Source organism: Tauraco erythrolophus, unplaced genomic scaffold (assembly GCF_009769465.1).
Source record: "Tauraco erythrolophus isolate bTauEry1 unplaced genomic scaffold, bTauEry1.pri scaffold_61_arrow_ctg1, whole genome shotgun sequence".
Taxonomy (NCBI): Eukaryota; Metazoa; Chordata; class Aves; order Musophagiformes; family Musophagidae; genus Tauraco; species Tauraco erythrolophus.
In genome coordinates, this window is record NW_028238629.1 from 24,311 (window position 1) to 41,850 (window position 17,540).

A 17,540-nucleotide genomic window follows, 5' to 3' on the forward strand; every position below is an offset into this window, starting at 1 on the left:
CCCCCCCCAGCCCCACAGTGATGTTCAGGGGTACAGAGACCCCCCCACCCACTCCCAGTCCTACAGTGAAGTTTAGGGGTGCAGAGACCCCCCCACCCACCCAGCTCCCACCCCCACAGCGAGGTTTCGGGGTGCAGAGACCCCCACCCCCCCCGGTGAGGTTTTGGGGTACAAAGCCCCTCTCCCCACTCCCATCCATTCCCACCCCAAGGCCATTCCGGAGCACCCAGCCCCACAGCAAGGCCGGGGGGGTTTGGGGGGACCCCCCCCCACCCCAGCGCAGCTGCCGCTCGCCCGCGCCGGCCCCCGGGGCTCCGCTGGCCGGAGTCGCCCCATTGCCTCATCGCCTGAGTCACGGCCCCGCTCCCCCCGAATTTCCCGCGGCCCCGCCAAATATTTACCGGCGTCTCTGCAGTAACGAGCCCCCACGGATGCCCCCGGCCCCCCGAGCCAAGCCCTGACCCCCCCCCCCCCACCTCCCTGGGCTCTAGGGACAGCACAACCCCCCTCCCCAACCCTCAGCCACCCCACGGACCCCCGTGATGGGTTGGGGGGGTCCCCGATGGGTGCAGGGTGGGCACCGCGGCCACGCTGTGCCACGCACGGCTCCATCCCACGTGCCACGTCCCCAAGGGGTGCCATGCCCCGTGCCGGCGGCCACGGCCCCGTGGACCCCCCGTGCCCTCCCCAGGGCTGTCCTGGGGGGTGGGGGGGGTTGATCCTGCTCCCACGTGACGCCGGGTCCTGATCCCCTAAGAGCCTTTGGAGCGAAGGTCGGCGCAGCCATGGCCACCCCCGCGGCCCGCACCGTCCTCGTCACCGGCTGCTCCTCCGGCATCGGCCTCGCCATCGCCGTCAGGTTGGCACAGGACCCCCAGCAGCGCTTCCAGGGTGAGGATGAGGAGCGGGATGGGGATCCCCTTCCCCGTTGTCCCACGGCCGCCCTGGCGAGGAGGGCACCGGGATGGGGCAGGGGGGCTGGGTGTGGGGTCCCACGGCTCCGTGCTCACCCCATCCATCCTGGGAGCCTCTTCTTCCTCACAGACACCCCCCCCAGCACACCGAGGCGCATCCCAGTGCCCCCCCACCCACCACCCTGCGGAACTGGAGCCATGGGGCAGCCCCACGGGGCCGCGGCCGGCACGAGCAGCTCAGGGCCGCGAGCGCACACGCGTGTAACCGGGCCCGGCGCCGCGCTCCCGCACACGCGTGTGCCATCCGTGTTCCCGTCCCGACACGCGTGTGTGTGCGCCCCGACTCCGCTGCCCCACCACCGACCCCGCAGGATTAATCCCGAGGGGGGGGATTAACGGCTGTGTTACCAAAGCAGCTTAGGGAATCCCGTCCCGGCTTGACCCTCCGCTCCCAGTTGGCAACTGGGAGTCCTGCTGATTGGGACTGGGGCTCCCCCCAGTCATCGCCACCATGAGGGACCTGCGGAAGAAGGAGAAACTGGAGGAAGCGGCGGGAGCGGCGCTGGGAAAGACGCTGAGCATCCAACGGCTGGACGTCTGCAGCGACAGCTCCGTGGCCGAGTGCATGGGGAGCATCCCCGGGGGGCGGGTGGATGTGTTGGGTGAGTATGGGGGGGGGTCACAATGGGCAGCTGGGGGTGATGGGGGGGGTCTCCGAGCCCACCCACCCACCCCACAGTGAATAACGCCGGCGTGGGGCACGTGGGGCCGGTGGAGAGCATCAGCGTGGAGGAGATGAAGGGAATCTTCGAGACCAACTTCTTCGGAGCCGTCCGGATGATCAAGGCCGTCCTCCCCGACATGAAACGGCGGCAGAGCGGCCACATCGTGGTCATCAGCAGCGTCATGGGGCTGCAGGGTGAGGGGGGGGGGCCTGGTGCTGGTGGGGGGGGTCCCAACCCCTCTCCGAATGCGGCAGAGCGGCCACATCGTGGTCAGCAGCAGCGTCAGGGGGCTGCAGGGGGAGGGGAGGGGGTGGTCCTGGTGTTGGGGGGGGGGTCCTCGCTCCAGGGGGGAGTCCTCGCTCCGGGGGGGGGGTCTTCACTCCAGGGAGGGTGGTCCTCGCTAAATGGGGGGGGGTCCCAACCCCTCTCTGCCCGCAGGAGTGTAGCAAAGCGGCCACATCGTGGCCATCAGCAGCATCATGGGGCTGCAGGGTGGGGGGGGGTCCTGGTGCTGGTAGGGGGCCACACCGTGGTCATAAGTAGAGTCATGGGGCTGCAGGGTGAGAGGGGGGGTCCTCACTCCGGGGGGGGGGTCCTTGCTCCAAGGGGGGGGTCCTCGCTCCAAGGCAGGGGTCCCAACCCCTCTCCGAATGCAGCAGAGTGGCCACATCGTGGTCAGCAGCAGCATCAGGGGGCTGCAGGGTGAGGGGAGGGGGTGGTCCTGGTGTTGGTGGGGGGGTCCTCGCTCCAGGGAGGAGTCCTCACTCCAGGGGGGGGTCTTTGCTCCAGGGGGGGTGGTCCTCACTAAATGGGGGGGGGTCCCAACCCCTCTCTGCCCGCAGGAGTGTGGCAGAGCGGCCACATCGTGGCCATCAGCAGCATCATGGGGCTGCAGGGTGGGGGGGGTCCTGGTGCTGGTAGGGGGCCACACCGTGGTCATAAGTAGAGTCATGGGGCTGCAGGGTGAGAGGGGGGGTCCTCACTCCGGGGGGGGGGGTCCTTGCTCCAAGGGGGGGGTCCCAACCCCTCTCCGAATGCGGCAGAGCGGCCACATCGTGGTCAGCAGCAGCATCAGGGGGCTGCAGGGTGAGGGGAAGGGGCGGTCCTGGTGTTGGTGGGGGGGTCCTTGCTCCAGGGAGGAGTCCTCACTCCAGGGGGGGGGTCTTTGCTCCAGGGAGGGTGGTCCTCGCTAAATGGGGGAGGGGTCCCAACCCCTCTCCGCTCGCAGGAGTGTGGCAGAGCGGCCACATCGTGGCCATCAGCAGCATCATGGGGCTGCAGGGTGGGGGGGGGTCCTGGTGCTGGTAGGGGGCCACACCGTGGTCATAAGTAGAGTCATGGGGCTGCAGGGTGAGAGGGGGGGTCCTCACTCCGGGGGGGGGGTCCTTGCTCCAAGGGGGGGGTCCCAACCCCTCTCCGAATGCAGCAGAGTGGCCACATCGTGGTCAGCAGCAGCGTCAGGGGGCTGCAGGGTGAGGGGAGGGGGTGGTCCTGGTGTTGGTGGGGGGGTCCTCGCTCCAGGGAGGAGTCCTCACTCCAGGGGGGGGTCTTTGCTCCAGGGGGGTGGTCCTTGCTAAATGGGGGGGGGTCCCAACCCCTCTCTGCCTGAAAGAGTGTGGCAGAGCGGCCACATCGTGGCCATCAGCAGCATCATGGGGCTGCAGGGTGGGGGGGGGTCAGGGGGCCACACCGTGGTCATAAGTAGAGTCATGGGCTGCAGGGTGAGAGGGGGGGTCCTGGTGTTGGTGGGGGGGTCCTTGCTCCAGGGGGGGGGTCCCAACCCCTCTCCACCTGCAGGACTGTGGCAGAGCGGCCACATCGTGGCCATCAGCAGTCATGGGGCTGCAGGGGGGGGGGGGGGGTGGTCCTCACTCCAGGGAGGGGGTTCCTCACTCCAGGGGGGGGTCCCACCCCCTCTCCACCTGCAGGAATCGTCTTCAACGATGTCTACGCCGCCTCCAAGTTCGCGGTGGAGGGGTTCTGCGAGAGCCTGGCCGTGCAGCTGCTGCAGTTCAACGTCTTGTGAGCGCCGGGGGGGGGGCCGGGGGGGGGACCCCGAGGGTCCCAGGGCGGCTCTGGACACCCCCACCCCGGCCCCGCAGCGTCTCCATGGTGGAACCGGGCCCCGTGAAGACGGATTTCGAGCTGAAGCTGATGGAAGAGGTCTCGCGCTCCGAGTTTCCCGGTGCCGATCCGGCGACGGTGCGGTACTTCAAGGACGTGTACCTGCCGGCGTCCCACCAGATCTTCGCCACGCTGGGCCAGAGCCCCGGCGCCGTGGCTGAGGTGGGGGGCCGGGGGGATCCCGAGGGGATCTGGGGGTCGTTCCCGGAGCTCCGTGTCTCCGCCGGCAGGAGGTCATGGCCATGGTCAGGGCCAGGAGGATCCGGAGAAGGATCCGGAGGGGTTTTGGAGGGGGATCTGGGGGGTCATTCCCAGCCCTGAGCTCCATGTCTCCGCCAGCAGGCGGTTGTGGCCATGGCCGTGGCCGTGAGGATCCGGAGGACGATCCGGAGGGAGATCTGGGGGGTCATTCCCAGCCCTGAGCTCCATCTCTCCACCAGCAGGTGGTCGTGGCCGTGGTTGGGAGGATCCAGAGGGGGATCTGGGGGTCGTTCCTGGCCCTGAGCTCCATGTCTCCGCCGGCAGGCGGTTGTGGCCATGGTCGGGGCCAGGAGGATCCGGAGGAGGATCCAGAGGGGGTTCTGGGGGTCGTTCCCAGCCCTGAGCTCTGTGTCTCCGCCAGCAGGCGGTCGTGGATGTGGTCAGGAGGATCCAGAGGGGGGTCCTGGGGGTCATTCCGGGCCCTGAGCTCCGTCTCTCTGGCGGCAGGCGGTTGTGGCCGTGGTTGGAAGGATCCAGAGGGGGCTCCGGGGGTCATTCCAGGTCCCATCCTCAAGGCCCTTGAGCTCCATCTCTCCGCTGGCAGGCGGTCGTGGCCGTGGTTGGGAGGATCCAGAGGGGGATCTGGGGGTCATTCCTGGCCCTGAGCTCCGAGTCTCCGCCAGCAGGCGGTTGTGGCCATGGTCGGGGCCAGGAGGATCCGGAGGAGGATCCAGAGGGGGTTCTGGGAGTCGTTCCCAGCCCTGAGCTCCGTGTCTCCGGCAGCAGGCGGTCGTGGCCATGGTTGGGGCCAGGAGGATCCAGAGGAGGATCCAGAGGGGGATCTGGGGGGTCATTCCTGGCCCTGAGCTCCGTGTCTCCGGTGGCAGGCGGTCATGGCCGTGGTCAGGAGGATCCAGAGGGGGCTCCAGGGGTCATTCCCGGCCCTGAGCTCCGTCTCTCCGCCGGCAGGCGGTCGTGGCCGTGGTCGGGGCCCGGCGCCCAGCGTTCCGCACGCAAACCAACCGCCTCTACACGCCGCTGGTGGCCCTCAAGTACGCGGATCCCTCGGGAGATCTGTCCGTCGGGACCTTCTACCGGCTGCTCTTCCACTACGGCGCCATCTTCCACCTCAGCATGGCCGCCCTGCGCTGCCTCACCTGCGGCTGCTTCCGGCGGCGGATCGCCCCGCTCTGAGCGGGGGGCACCCCAGGGAGGGGCTCACACCCCCTGGCATCACTGGTGGCAGGACGGACAGATGGACGGATGGCACCGGCGGCTGAACGCGTCCCCCCCACCCCGGGGGTAGAGCCGGAGTGGGGTGGGGGTGTCCTGGCAGGATGGGGGTCCCGGTGGGGCTGAGGTTTCTGCGGGATGAGTGGGGAGCCCTGGGGGCGCCTGGGGTGGGGGGGATCTGGGGAGGAGTTGGGGGAACTCGTGGAGGAAGGAATTTTGAGGGTGGGGGGAGCCTTGGGGGGGCTTTGGGAAACTTTAAGGGCTGCGGAGCCTGAGGGGCTTTGAGAAGATGGCGGGGACTCTGGGGAGCCCAGAGGGGGGTCTGGGGGAGCTGGGGGTGTTGGGGGGGGGGTCTCTAAGGGACGAGGGAGCCCAGAGCACGGTCTGAGGGACCTGGAGGTGCTGGGGGGGGGGGGGTCTCTGAGAGACTGGGGAGCCCAAAGGGGGACCTGGGGGTGTTGGGGAGGGGTCTCTAAGGGGGCTTTAGGGACTGGGGAGCCCAGAGGTGGGTCTGGGGGAGCTGCAGGTGTTGGGAGGGGGGTCTCTAAGAGACCGGGCAGCCCAGAGGGGGGTCTGGGGGAGCTGGAGGTGTGTGTGGGGGGTCTCTAAGGGACTGGAAAGCCCAGAGGGGGGTCTGGAGGAGCTGGAGGTGTGGGGGAGGGGTCTCTAAGGGGGCTGTGAGGGACTGGGGAGCCCAGAGAGGGGTCTGGGGGTGTTGGGGGGGGGGTCTCTGAGAGGGCTTTAGGGTGTGGGGGTAGCCGAGGGGGGCCGTGAAGGTGTTGGAGGGGGTCTCTGGGGGTGTTGCGGAGCCCGGGGAGGTTCTGGGGGTCTCCAGTAAAGCGTATGACTTGGCCCCCCCACCGCCGCCCCCTCGCACTGACCTTTGCGGCGGCGGCGACACGGGGCGGCGGGAGCGGCGGCCGCGGCCCCTCGGGCCTCGCACCCCGCCATGGCGGGAGCAGGGGGGAGCCGCGCCGGGCCGAGGGGTCCCCGCGGTGCTGCGGGACCGGGGGGGGGCCGGGGGGTCCCCGCGGAGCGGCGGGACCGGCGGGCGGAACGCGCGGCGGCGGCGCAGGCCGCGGCGGGCACGGACCGGCCGGAAGTGGCGCGCCGGAAGTAGCCGGAGCGCGCGGGAGGGAGCGCGCCGGAAGTGCCCGGAGCCACGTGGTGGCGGCGGCGGCGGCGGCGGCGGCGGCGGCGGCGGCGGCGGGATGGGGCGGCCGAGCAAAGTACGGGCCGGGGCGGGGGGGAACCGGGGCGGGCCTGGACCCCCCCCACACCCCGCGAGGATCGGGGCCTCCGGGGAGGGCAGGAGGGGACGGGGGCCGCGGCTGTACCGGGGCTCGGGCCCTCCCGAGGGGCAGGGGGCCCGGTTGTACCGGGGATCGGGCCCTGCGGGGAGGCGGGAGGGGATGGAGGGCCCGGTTGTACCGGGGGTCGGGACCTGCGGGGAGGCGGGAGGGGATGGAGGGCCCGGTTGTACCGGGGGTCGGGACCTGCGGGGAGGCGGGAGGGGATGGGGGGCCCGGTTGTACCGGGGGTCGGGGTCTGGGGCCTTCCCGGGGACGGGGAGCCCGGTTGTACCGGGGATCGGGCCCTCCCGAGGGGCAGGATGGGGCACGGGGCCCGGTTGTACCGGGGATCGGGGTCTGGGGCCTTCCCGGGGATGGGGGCCCGGTTGTACCGGGGGTCGGGCTCTCCCGAGGGGCAGGACGGGGTACCGGACCCGGTTGTACCGGGGATCGGGCCCTGCGGGGAGGCGGGAGGGGATGGGGGGTCCCGGTTATACCGGGGATCGAGGTCTGGGGCCTTCCCGGGGATGGAGGGCCCGATTTTACCGGGGATCGAGCCCTCCGGAGAGGCGGGAGGGGATGGGGGGCCCGGTTGTACCGGGGGTCGAGCCCTGCGGGGAGGCGGGAGGGGATGGGGGGCCCGGTTGTACCGGGGATCGGGGTCTGGGGCCTTGCCGGGGACGGGGGGCCCGGTTTTACTGGGGGTCGGGCCCTCCCGGGGGCACAGAAGAGAACCGAGGACTCGGATTTTCCCGGAGGGGGGAACCGGGATGAGGGTTCCGGCCGCACCGGGGGCTCGGGAAGTGGGTCCTCCCCCCACCCTGACCCCCCCCCCCTTTTCCCCGTTCCCCGCAGAGCAAGAACCAGAAGAAGGAGCGCGCGGCGGCGCGGCACAACGCCCAGCAGGAATTCGGCACCGTCCCCCACTCCTTCGTCTTCCACCGCGGCCGCGCCGGCCGCAACGTCCGGCGCCTCGTCGCCGACGTCCGCAGGGTGATGGAGCCCTACACGGCCAGAGCCCTCCAGGTGAGCCCGGCGGCACCGGATCCCACCCCCCGACACCCCCCCCCCGGGGTGAACACGGTGGCGCGGCAGGCGCGGTGGCACCGGGGGGATGGCGAGGGCCGCGCCGTTGTGTGCCGCAGGTGCGGAAAAGCAACTCGCTGAAGGATTTCGTGGCGGTGGCGGGGCCGCTGGGGGTGACCCATTTCGTGGTGTTCAGTAAATCGGCGTCTGGCATCAATTTGGTGAGTAGCACGAGTGCCACCCCGGCTCTGCCAGCTCCGGGGGGTCCCTCCGCGGCGCCAGGGCGCCGGCACCGTTTGGGGGGGTGGAGGGATCGCGGTGTTTGCGGATGCAGATGATGAGAAAATCCCGCTGAGCCCACGCGGTGATTCCAGCCAAAGTAAACGCACTGATGCATCCGCGCCGGCGCGGCACCGCCGGTGGGCACGGCACCACCAGTCGGCATGGAACCCACCGGTGGGTGCAGCACCGCTGGTGGGTGCAGCACCTGCCGGTGGTTGTGTCATCCGCTGGTGGTCGTGGCACCCACCGGTGGGCACGGCCCTGCCAGTGGTTGTGGCACCCGCCGGCGGTTGTGGCACTTGCCGGTGGTCGTGGCACCCGCCGGTGGGCACGGCCCTGCCAGCAGTTGTGGCACCCGCCAGTGGTCGTGGCACTGCTGGTGGTTGTGTCACCCGCTGGTGGTCGTGGCACCCACCGGTGGGCACGGCCCTGCCAGTGGTCATGGCACCCGCCGGCGGTTGTGGCACCTGCTGGTGGTCGTGGCACCCGCCGGTGGGCACGGCCCTGCCAGCAGTTGTGGCACCCGCCAGTGGTCGTGGCACTGCTGGTGGTTGTGTCACCCGCCGGTGGTCGTGGCACTGCTGGTGGTTGTGGCACCCGCTGGTGGTCGTGGCACCCACCGGTGGGCACGGCCCTGCCAGTGGTTGTGGCACCCGCCGGCGGTTGTGGCACTTGCCGGTGGTCGTGGCACCCGCCAGTGGGCACGGCCCTGCCAGCAGTTGTGGCACCCGCCAGCAGTTGTGGCACCCGCCGGTGGTCGTGGCACCCGCCGGTGGTCGTGGCACCCGCCGGTGGGTGCAGCACTGCCAGTGGTCATGGCACCCGCCGGTGGTCGTGGCACCCACCCACCAGTGGGCACGGCCCTGCCAGTGGTCGTGGCACCCACCGGTGGTCGTGGCACCCGCCGGTGGTCGTTGCACCCGCCCATGGCCACGTCCCTGCCAGTGGTTGTGGCACCCACCGGCGGTTGTGGCACTGCTGGTGGTCGTGGCACCCACCGGTGGGCACGGCCCTGTCGGTGGCCGTGGCATCCGCTGGTGGCCGCGGCACCGCCGGTGTTTTCCCCCCGGCACTGAGCGCTGCTCCCTTTCCCCCCCCAACTCCAGAAGCTTTTCCGGCTGCCCGGCGGCCCGACGCTGACGTTCAAGGTGCTGCAGGTGGGTGCTGGTGGGACCCCCCTTCCTCCCCGCAGTATCTCGCCCCTCCTCATCCTCATGAGTGGGTGTGTCCCCCCCCAGTACTCACTGGTCCAGGACGTGGTGTCTGTCAGCCCCTCCTCAATCCTTACTGGTGCCCCCCCCCCCAGTACTTGCTGGTCAAGGACATGTTGGCCCCTCCTCATCCTTACTGGTGTGTCCCCCCAGTACTCACTGGTCAAGGATGTGGTGTTGGCCCCTCCTCATCCTCATGGGTGTTTTCCCCCCCCCAGTACTCACTGGTCAAGGACATGGTGTCGTCCTCCCGCTGCCCAGTACTCGCTGGTCCAGGACATGGTGTTGCCCCCTCTTCATCCTCACGGGTGTCCTCCCCGCTCCCCCAGTACTCACTGGTCAAGGATGTGGGGGGTGTGTGTGTCCCAGTACTCGCTGGTCAAGGACATGTCGGCCCCTCCTCATCCTTACTGGTGTCCCCCCCTGAGTACTCACTGGTCAAGGACATGGCGTGTGTGTGTGTGTCCAGTACTCACTGGTCCAGGACATGGTGTGTGTTTCTGTCCCCAGTATTCAGCTGGTCCAGGACATGGTGTGTGTGTGTGTCCCCAGTACTCACTGGTCCAGGACGTGGGGGGTGTGTGTGTGTGTCCCCAGTACTCACACACCATATCACTGGTTCAGGACATGGTGTGTGTGTGTCCCCCCAGTACTCACTGGTCCAGGACGTGGTGTCGGCCCTCAAGCGGCACCGCATGCACGAGCAGCAGTTCACCCACCACCCGCTCCTGGTGCTCAGCAATTTCGGGCTCCAGCAGATCCAGGTGAAGCTGATGGCCACCATGTTCCAGAACATGTTCCCCTCCATCAACGTCCACCGGGTAAGCGGTTGTCCCCAGTGGGGGGGTGGGCTCGGCGCCCGCCCCACCTCCCCCTCTGCTCCTCAGGGTTCCATTTCAGGGTCAGTTGTGTTCCATGTGTTTATGGATGTGGATTGGGGTGTGGGGTATCAAACTGGGAGGTGCTGTGGATAAACTGGAGCAGAGGGATCGAGAGAGATCGGAGTGCTGGGCTGGGATGGATGGAATCCAGTTAAACCAGTCTGAATGCTGCATTGTACACCGAGGATGGAGTACCGGGAAGGGGGCTGGGGGTGCGGGTCCCACTTGGAGGAGGACTGGAAAGTGCTGGGAGGCACCCGGAAGAGGGGAACGGAGGTGGTGACAGAGCTGGATCGTTTGGAGATGATCGTTGTGGGTCCCCTCCAGCTCAGACCTTCTCCCTCCTCTTCCTCCTCCTGCCCACAGGTCAACCTCAACAGCATCAAGAGGTGTTTGCTCATCACCTACGACGCGGAGACGCAGCTCCTCGACTTCAGGCACTAGTGAGTGTCGCGCTCCCGCTTTTCCAGGGGCACCTCGCGCCCCGTCTCCTGCCACTGACCTCTTCCTCCTCCTCCTCCTCCTCGCAGCAGCGTGAAGGTCGTGCCCGTGGGCGTGAGCAAAGGGCTGAAGAAGCTGCTGCAGGAGAAGTTCCCCAACATGAGCCGCCTGGAAGACATCAGCGAGCTGCTGGTGAAGTGCGTGGGGGGCACCGAGGGGTCCGGGGGTGCCTCCTGGCACATCCTGGCACATCCTGGCACACGTTCCCGTCCCTCGGCAGAGACATAAACCTGTCGGAGAGCGAGGCCGAGCAGGATGGCACCCACAACGTCCTGGAGCTGCCGCAGGCGTACGCCGGCCGAGGCAACATGAAGGCGCAGCAGAGCGCCGTGCGCCTCACCGAGGTCCGTGACCGCCGGTGACGCCGCGGTTGCCGCCGCGGTCACCACCACCCCGGGGAATGTGACGGAGCCTGACTGGGGTGGGGGGTCTCCATGTCCCCCCCTCTTCCCGCAGATCGGACCCCGCATGACCCTGCAGCTCGTCAAGGTGGAGGAGGGCCTGGCGCAGGGCAACGTGCTCTACCACGGCTTCGGTAAGCGCGGCGGAACACCGTGCCGAGCGTCCCCGGTGAGGTGCCGGCGCGGCGGCGATGTCTCACCCTTTTTTCCCCTGTGTGAATTTGAAGTCCACAAGATGGAAGCAGAGGTGAAGGAGATCCTGGCGCGGAAGGAGGCGAAGCTGCAGCTGAAGGCGGAGCGGCGGCAGAAGCAGGAGGCGGATGTGGAGCGCAAGCGGCGGCAGCGGGAGGCTCACAGGTGACCGGATCCGGCAGCGGTGGGATCTGGCAGTAGCGGGGTCCGGCGCGGTGGATCCGGCATGGGCAGTGGTGGGATCTGTCGGAGCGGTGGGGTCCGGCAGTGGTGGGATCCGGCAGGCAGCGGTGGGATCCGGCAGGGCAGCGGTGGGATCCGGCAGGGCAGCGGTGGGATTTGGCAGTAGCGGGGTCCGGCAGCAGTGGGATCCGGCAGCGGTGGGATCCCGCAGCGGTGGGATCCGGCAGCGGTGGGATCCGGCAGTAGCGGAGTCCAGCAGCGGTGGGATCCAGCAGCGGTGGGATCCGGCAGCGGTGGGATCCGGCAGCGGTGGGATCCGGCAGTAGCGGGATCCAGCAGTAGCGGGGTCCGGCAGCGGTGGGATCCGGCAGGGCAGCAGTGGGATCTGGCAGCGGCGGGGTCCGGCAGCGGCGGGGTCCGGCAGCGGTGGGATCCGGCAGCGGTGGGGTCCGGCAGCGGTGGGATCCGGCAGCGGCGGGATCCGGCAGCGGTTGACACGACGGTGGCACCGCAGGGAGAAGAGCCTGGCGGGGATCCGGAGGAAACGGCAGCAGGACAGCGACAGCGACGCCGAGGATCCCGGCGCACCGGAGCAGCCGGATGCAGCCGAGCAGTCAGAGGAGAGCGACGCCGAATATTACCGGCAGGAGGTGGGCGAGGAGCCGGATAACGGTGAGTGTGGAACCCCCCCCCCACCCCCTTCTCCCACCGGTCGTGGCTGATGATGCCAAAACCTTGAGCTCTCCGTGATTCCGGTTCAAAGTAAACGCACTGACACGTCCGGCCGCCCCGGCACCGCGCCGCCGGCACCCCGGCACCGCTGATCCCCCTTTTTTTTTGGTCTGTCCCCCCCCCCCAAGATTTGTTCCCCGACCGCACCAAGAGGAAGCGAAGCTTCTCGGGCGCCGCGCCGCTATGGAAGCGCCGTCGGCACAACCAGCCGGAGCATCCCGCCGCCACCGCCAACCCCACGGCGCCAGGAAAGCGGCGGAAGGGAGACGCGGCGCCGAGGGACTCGGGGCATCGCCGTGGGGGTGGGCAGGGGGCTGGCAGCCGAAAGCTGCACCGCGGAACCAAGCGCCCAGCGCGGGCGGGAGCTGGTGCCAGTGCCAGCTCCGGCCGTGCCGCCTCGAAGGGGCGAGGGAAGCTGCTGGCAAAGGGGAAGAGGATTTTCCGGCGGCCCGGGCGTGCCAAGAAGGGGAAGCGCTGAGGCACCAGCTGAGACTTTTGGGGTGGGGGGAGAAAATGGACCCCCCCCATCCCAGTTCCTGCTCCTGTGCAATACACTGGTCGGAACGTCGGCGTGTGGCTGTGCCGGGTTCGGCGTGGGGGTGGGAATTGGGGTCTTGCGGCGCTGTAACGGTGCCCCCCCTGCCCAGGGTGGCACGGAAGGGGCTGCGGTTGCCCTTTTGGTGCCACCCCGATGCAGGCGGCGCCTGCGTGCCGCAGCCAGCACAGGCAGCTCCTTCCCCCTTGGTGGTTGGGGCGGAAGGCGGCTGCCAGGCTCGGTGTGGGCACTGCCCTTTGGAAGGGGAAGTGCCTGCCCTGCCTGGCACCCCCCCTGCCAGCCTCCTGCCCCAGAACGGGGCAGGACGTGACCCTGCGGCGGTCCTGTGACCGGCACCGCGGCCGGGAGGGACGGCGAGCGCGGACGCCGAGGACGTGGTGAGCGGCGGGCAGCACCGCGGACCCCTGCCCGCACCCTGGGAGCCGGGTGACGTGGGGGGGGGGGACACACACCCGGGGACATTTTGTCCCCGACGTGGGACCACAAGGCCACCTCGGTCCCGGCAGACGTCGGCCAGGGCTCACCAACCCTCCCACTTCCCTGAACCGCCGTTTGCCGGCAACCACATCTCGCTGCCACGCTCTGCCCGCCGCCACCGAAAAGCAGGAAGGGGGAACCCCCCCCCGTGCTCCGAGATGGCCGCCCACCTCGGTCACTGCGGTAACTTCAGCAGCTTCCAGGAGTCGCTGTGGCCGGTGCTGGCGGCGCAGTTCCCGCCGGCGCTGGTGGGTAACGGCATCGCCGTCTACCGCTTCGCCACCCTGGAGGGCTCCTGGCACAGTGGCATCATCTACTCCTTCCACCTGGCCGTCAGCGGGATGCTCTACTCCCTCTCCTTGCCCTTCCTGGCGGCGTATTACCACCCGCCGAAGGATTGGCGCTACGGCGCGGCGCTCTGCAAGCTGGAACGCTTCCTCTTCAACTGCAACCTCTACGGCGGCATCTTCTTCCTCACCTGCATCGGCCTCAACCGCTACCTCGCCATCGTCTACCCGCTGCGGGTCCACGGCCGGCTGCGGCCGCGCCACGCCAAGGCGCTGAGCGCCGTCGTTTGGGTGCTGGCCGGGGCTCTCTCGGCACCCGTTTTGTTTTTCGCGGAGTTGCAGGAGGCGGAGGGAGCGACGGAGTGTTTGGGGAGCGCGGCGGCGCCGCGGCTGCGCCGTTTTTATCCCTACAGCCTGGCGCTGGCGGCGCTGGGCTGCGGGCTGCCCTTCCTGCTCACCGCCTCCTGCTACGCCGCCGTTCTCCGCACCGTTTTCCGCAACCCTCACCTCAGCCGGCTGGAAAAGCGGAAGGTGGGAATGCTGGTGGGGGCTGGAGTGGCTCTCTATGCTTTTTCCTACCTGCCCTACCACGTTTTCCGGAATCTCAACCTGTGGCGGCGCCTGCTGCGACCCGGCACGGAGAACTGTGCCATCTCCAGAGCCATCCACGCCACGGCGCAGGTCTGCAAGATCCTGGTGAACCTCAACATCTGCCTCCACCCGCTGCTCTACGCCGCCCTGGCCGACAGCATGCGGAGCTGCTGCAGTGCCGCCGGCAACACCGGTGCCGCCGCCGCCGCCGAGGAGCGGGCTGAGCACGTGGAGCTGCAGCCGGCAGCCTAAGGCGGTGGCACTGCCGGTACGGCGCCCCTGGGCACACGTTTCCCACCGGAAAGGGCGGCTGTAACGTGGGAGAAGCGGGATTAAAGCCGGAACCGCCACGCACGGCCTCGTGTCGCACGTTTTTTTCGGCAGAAATCCCCCTTTTTCTAGCTGAAAACTTCAGGAGGAGCCTAAAAAATGAGGGACGGTGGCACCGTGCCCTTCCCCGCAGCGCTGGCTCCGGCGCTGCCGGCTTCACCGCGTGGCTGCGGTGGGGGCGAGCCGGGGAGAGCCTCGGCGCGGGGCTCGCAGCTCACACCGACACCGTGGTGCATACCAGACCGTGCATCTTTATTTAGAAGTGCCGACCGCTCTCGCCGGCAGCCGGCGCGACACCGGCGCCATCGGATTCAGTTGGTGGAGGGCCTGTGGAGGAGGAAGAGTGTGGTAAGGAGAGGGGGAAGCAGGCACAGACCCCCTGGCACCCAGCAGGGGCAGAATGTGTGCCACCCCCCAGCACTTACTTGGCCCATTCCACGTTGAGGATGAGGTGGTCGTAGCCGAATCCGGAGACGCCGGCAATAGCCCGTGCCGCGTCCTCCCGGCGGTGGAAGCTGATGAAGGCGAAAACCCTGGGGTGGGAGGAAAGTGGGGAGGGTGAGAGGAAGCAGCGGGGTGGGGGGGTCTCCTCCTGAGCACCCCCCAAAGGGGTAAAATCCCTCGGTGCCCACCTTGGACTGCCCGGTGGTCTTGTCCTTGGCTAAGTAGATCCTGGAGATGGAGCCGAAGGGCCGGAACAGCTCCTGGAGATCAGTCTCACGCGTGTCCTCGGACAGGTTGGTGACACGGATGGTGGCGTTGTCGTCGGCTGGGGACGCCAAGGAAGGTCAAGGCCGGCGGTCAGAACCGGCCCGCGCCACAGGCGGCGCCGCGGAGGCCTGGGGCGGGTGGGGAGCGGGGAGGCCGCCCCCACCTCGAGGACTCACCGCGGCGGTTGGGCTGCATGGACTCGCCGCGGCGGCTGGCGCCGTCCCGCAGGCTGGGGGGCACGTACTTGCCCGTCTTGCTCTGCTGAGCCTGCACTGGCTCCGGCTCTGAGGGCACGAAAGGCGACGGGTGAGGTGGGGGGTGAGGCTGCGACAGCTTCAGGGAGACAGAGACCCCCCCCCTCTTTCCCTTCCGTCTCCGGATGACGACATTCCGTACCTCCGGGCAGCTTCTCCTTCTCGCCCGTGGACAGCCCCAACTGCTCGGCCAGCTCCTTCTGCATCGGGCCCAGGGTGTCCTTGTAGGGACAGCGGGTCGTCCAGTGGTCGCCCTTGCAGATGCGGCACGAGACGATCTTCTGCCCCTTCAGCTTGTTCATGGGATCCTCCTCCTCCTGGCAGTTCAGATCCTGGGGGGGGAGCAGGGAGACTCCCTGAGTCCCGCCGGAGCCACCGCGCGCCCCGGCACGGCGTCACCGGAGCCTCACCGCCAGCCCTCGTGAGCTCCCGCCGCGCCCGACCCACCTCCTTGCTAGTGATGAAGGTCATGAAGACATCGTCGCTCACGGTGGTGGTGGCCACGTTCGGGCCGGGAGCGTCGAACTCTGAGTTGCCAAATTTTTTCCAGTTCTGGAGAGAAAATTGGGGGGCGGGGGGGAAGGGGGGGGCTCTGCTCGCACCGCACCTCCCTGAGCAGCTGCCGACTGCGGTGCAGGAGCAGCCAACGGGAAGGGAAACCCACCCCACCGCTGGGAGATTCAAAAGGAACGGATGGAGCGGATCCCGCTGGAGCGCAGCTTTCCCTCCCAGCAGAAGGAACATGGAATCATGGAATTCCATGGGTTGGAATCACGGAATCACGGAAGTTTGGGTTGGAAGAGACCTCAAAGATCATCCAGTTCCACCCCCCTGCCATGGGCAGGGACACCCTCCACTACACCAGGTTGCTCCAAGCCCCATCCAACCTGGCCTGGAACACTGCCAGGGATGGGGCAGCCACAGCTTCTCTGGGCAACCTGTGCCAGTGCCTCACCACCCTCAGAGGGAAGAAGTTTTCCCTCAGATCCCATGGAAATCTCCCCTCTTCCAGTTCAAAGCCATCACCCCGTGTCCTGTCACTCCACACCCGTGTCCAAAGCCCCTCTCCAGCTTTCTTGGAGCCCCTTTAGGCACTGGGAGGTGCTGGAAGGTCCCCCCGGAGCCTTCTCTTCTCCAGGCTGAACACCCCAACTCTCCCAGCCTGTCTCCATACAGAGGTGCTCCAGCCCTCCCATCATCTCCGTGGCCTCCTCTGGCCCCGCTCCAGCAGCTCCGTGTCCTTCTGCTGCTGGGGCCCCCAGAGCTGAACACGGCACTGCAGGGGGGTCTCAGAGGGGCAGAATCCCCCCCTCGCCCTGCTGCCCACGCTGTTTGGGTGCAGCCCAGGGCACCGTTGGCTTTCTGGGCTGCCAGCACACGGTGCCGGCTCCTGTTGGGCTTCTCCTCACCCAACACCCCCAAGACCTTTTCCTTTCCCCCCCATCACCTCATCCTTCCCGCGGGACATGCTCACCTTCCGACGGGCCACCGCCTTGGAGGCCTTCCTGGTCTCGATGCGGAAGGTGCGGATGATCTGTAATGGCGGAAAAGAACCGCTCAACGCCAGGATCAACGCCGGAAGAGGGACGGCGTGAGCGCGGCGTACGAGCTCCACCTGGCACGGGCCGAGTTTGGGGCTGCCCGAAGTGGCAGAATCCAAACAGGGCTCCGGAGGGACATCGGGGGTGCCCGGTGGTGCGGGAAGGGATCAGCCGCCGCGGCGGAGCCGAGGGCTCCGGGAAGGGAGGAGGGGAGCTCAGCGCCAGGGAGAAGCCAAACCAGCAACCCGGGACGCGCTGCTCACCTTCACCTTGCGCCCGTCCTCCTCCTCGCGATACTCCGTGATGGTTTTGATGTTCCCATTAATGAGCTCTTTCGGAGAGGGGAGCGGGCCTGCGGGGAGAGGGATGGTGGGACAACATCTGATGTGGGGGAAGCAGCAGGAAAACAGCCCCCCAGCCTCTCACCCCACTCTCACCTCCCTTCAGCAGCTCGGCCTCGGCGCTCAGGCTGCCCCCCAGCACCCCTGGCAAGGGGATGTCCTTCAGCAGCTCGCTGGTGATGCATTTGTCTGCGGGGAGACAACGGGACAGGAGTCACCTCCTTTCCTGGGGGGAGCCCGGAAAATGGGGTGGGAGCCCCGCACCCCAACACGGCCTCTCCCTGTGGGAAGGAGGTGCCCTGTTATCTCCCCAGAAGGGCAAAGAGCCAAGATAACTCCACTGCTCCCAGCCCCTGGGCTTCCTCAGCCCCTGGCATGGGTGGGATAAGGATGGTAGGAGGTGTCCTGCTTCCTGGCTGAGCTCGGGTACGCTCCACTCACAAGGGCTGGCATCGGAGGAGAGCCTGGCAGCCCGTTTGGAGCCCTGGGCAAGGAGCAGGCACGTCGCCGGGCTGGTTTAGGAGCAGCAGCTGCTTTTTTCCTCGGGAAAGATC

The 17,540-nt window shown here is 68.4% G+C and overlaps 4 protein-coding genes across 4 annotated transcripts in view; 3 read left to right on the forward strand and 1 right to left on the reverse strand.

The window, feature by feature from the left end:
* The first annotated feature begins 785 nt into the window (after nt 1-785).
* On the forward strand, nt 786-5,158 carry RDH8 (retinol dehydrogenase 8). The gene is made up of 6 exons (XM_086630939.1): nt 786-891; nt 1,415-1,576; nt 1,654-1,833; nt 3,568-3,661; nt 3,742-3,925; nt 4,934-5,158. The coding sequence occupies exons 1-6, from the start codon at nt 786-788 to the stop codon at nt 5,156-5,158; spliced, it is 951 nt and encodes a 316-aa protein (XP_086487065.1).
* Nucleotides 5,159-6,408: 1,250 nt separating this feature from the next.
* PPAN (peter pan homolog) lies at nt 6,409-12,376 on the forward strand. Its single transcript, XM_086630942.1, has 12 exons — nt 6,409-6,426; nt 7,345-7,515; nt 7,635-7,736; nt 8,904-8,954; nt 9,659-9,829; nt 10,256-10,332; nt 10,420-10,527; nt 10,611-10,734; nt 10,847-10,925; nt 11,019-11,148; nt 11,681-11,838; nt 12,027-12,376. The coding sequence occupies exons 1-12, from the start codon at nt 6,409-6,411 to the stop codon at nt 12,374-12,376; spliced, it is 1,539 nt and encodes a 512-aa protein (XP_086487068.1).
* A 713-nt stretch (nt 12,377-13,089) lies between these two features.
* P2RY11 (purinergic receptor P2Y11) lies at nt 13,090-14,061 on the forward strand. Its single transcript, XM_086630930.1, has one exon. It carries the CDS (start codon nt 13,090-13,092, stop codon nt 14,059-14,061), a length of 972 nt encoding a protein of 323 aa, XP_086487056.1.
* Nucleotides 14,062-14,370: 309 nt separating this feature from the next.
* EIF3G (eukaryotic translation initiation factor 3 subunit G) overlaps nt 14,371-17,540 on the reverse strand; it is a 30,278-nt gene continuing 27,108 nt past the window's right edge. The window contains exons 2-10 of the mRNA XM_086630931.1: nt 17,083-17,175; nt 16,909-16,997; nt 16,579-16,638; nt 15,552-15,656; nt 15,247-15,436; nt 15,027-15,134; nt 14,773-14,908; nt 14,565-14,672; nt 14,371-14,466 (exon numbers count right to left, since the gene is read on the reverse strand). Coding sequence (XP_086487057.1) covers nt 14,451-14,466; nt 14,565-14,672; nt 14,773-14,908; nt 15,027-15,134; nt 15,247-15,436; nt 15,552-15,656; nt 16,579-16,638; nt 16,909-16,997; nt 17,083-17,175 — 905 coding nt within the window. The 3' untranslated portion in view covers nt 14,371-14,450. The remainder of the gene's footprint in view (nt 14,467-14,564; nt 14,673-14,772; nt 14,909-15,026; nt 15,135-15,246; nt 15,437-15,551; nt 15,657-16,578; nt 16,639-16,908; nt 16,998-17,082; nt 17,176-17,540) is intronic.

What these genes read in the sequence shown, in the direction of transcription:
- RDH8 (XM_086630939.1), top strand. Translation starts at nt 786, where the DNA reads ATGGCCACCCCCGCGGCCCGCACCGTCCTCGTCACCGGCTGCTCCTCC. An exon ending in GGGGCGGGTGGATGTGTTGG is followed by an intron (nt 1,577 to 1,653) that starts GTGAGTATGGGG and finishes CCCACCCCACAG; the next exon opens with TGAATAACGCCGGCGTGGGG. An exon ending in GCCCCGGCGCCGTGGCTGAG is followed by an intron (nt 3,926 to 4,933) that starts GTGGGGGGCCGG and finishes CTCCGCCGGCAG; the next exon opens with GCGGTCGTGGCCGTGGTCGG.
- PPAN (XM_086630942.1), top strand. An exon ending in CGGCGTCTGGCATCAATTTG is followed by an intron (nt 7,737 to 8,903) that starts GTGAGTAGCACG and finishes CCCCAACTCCAG; the next exon opens with AAGCTTTTCCGGCTGCCCGG. An exon ending in CTCCTCGACTTCAGGCACTA is followed by an intron (nt 10,333 to 10,419) that starts GTGAGTGTCGCG and finishes TCCTCCTCGCAG; the next exon opens with CAGCGTGAAGGTCGTGCCCG.
- P2RY11 (XM_086630930.1), top strand. Translation starts at nt 13,090, where the DNA reads ATGGCCGCCCACCTCGGTCACTGCGGTAACTTCAGCAGCTTCCAGGAG.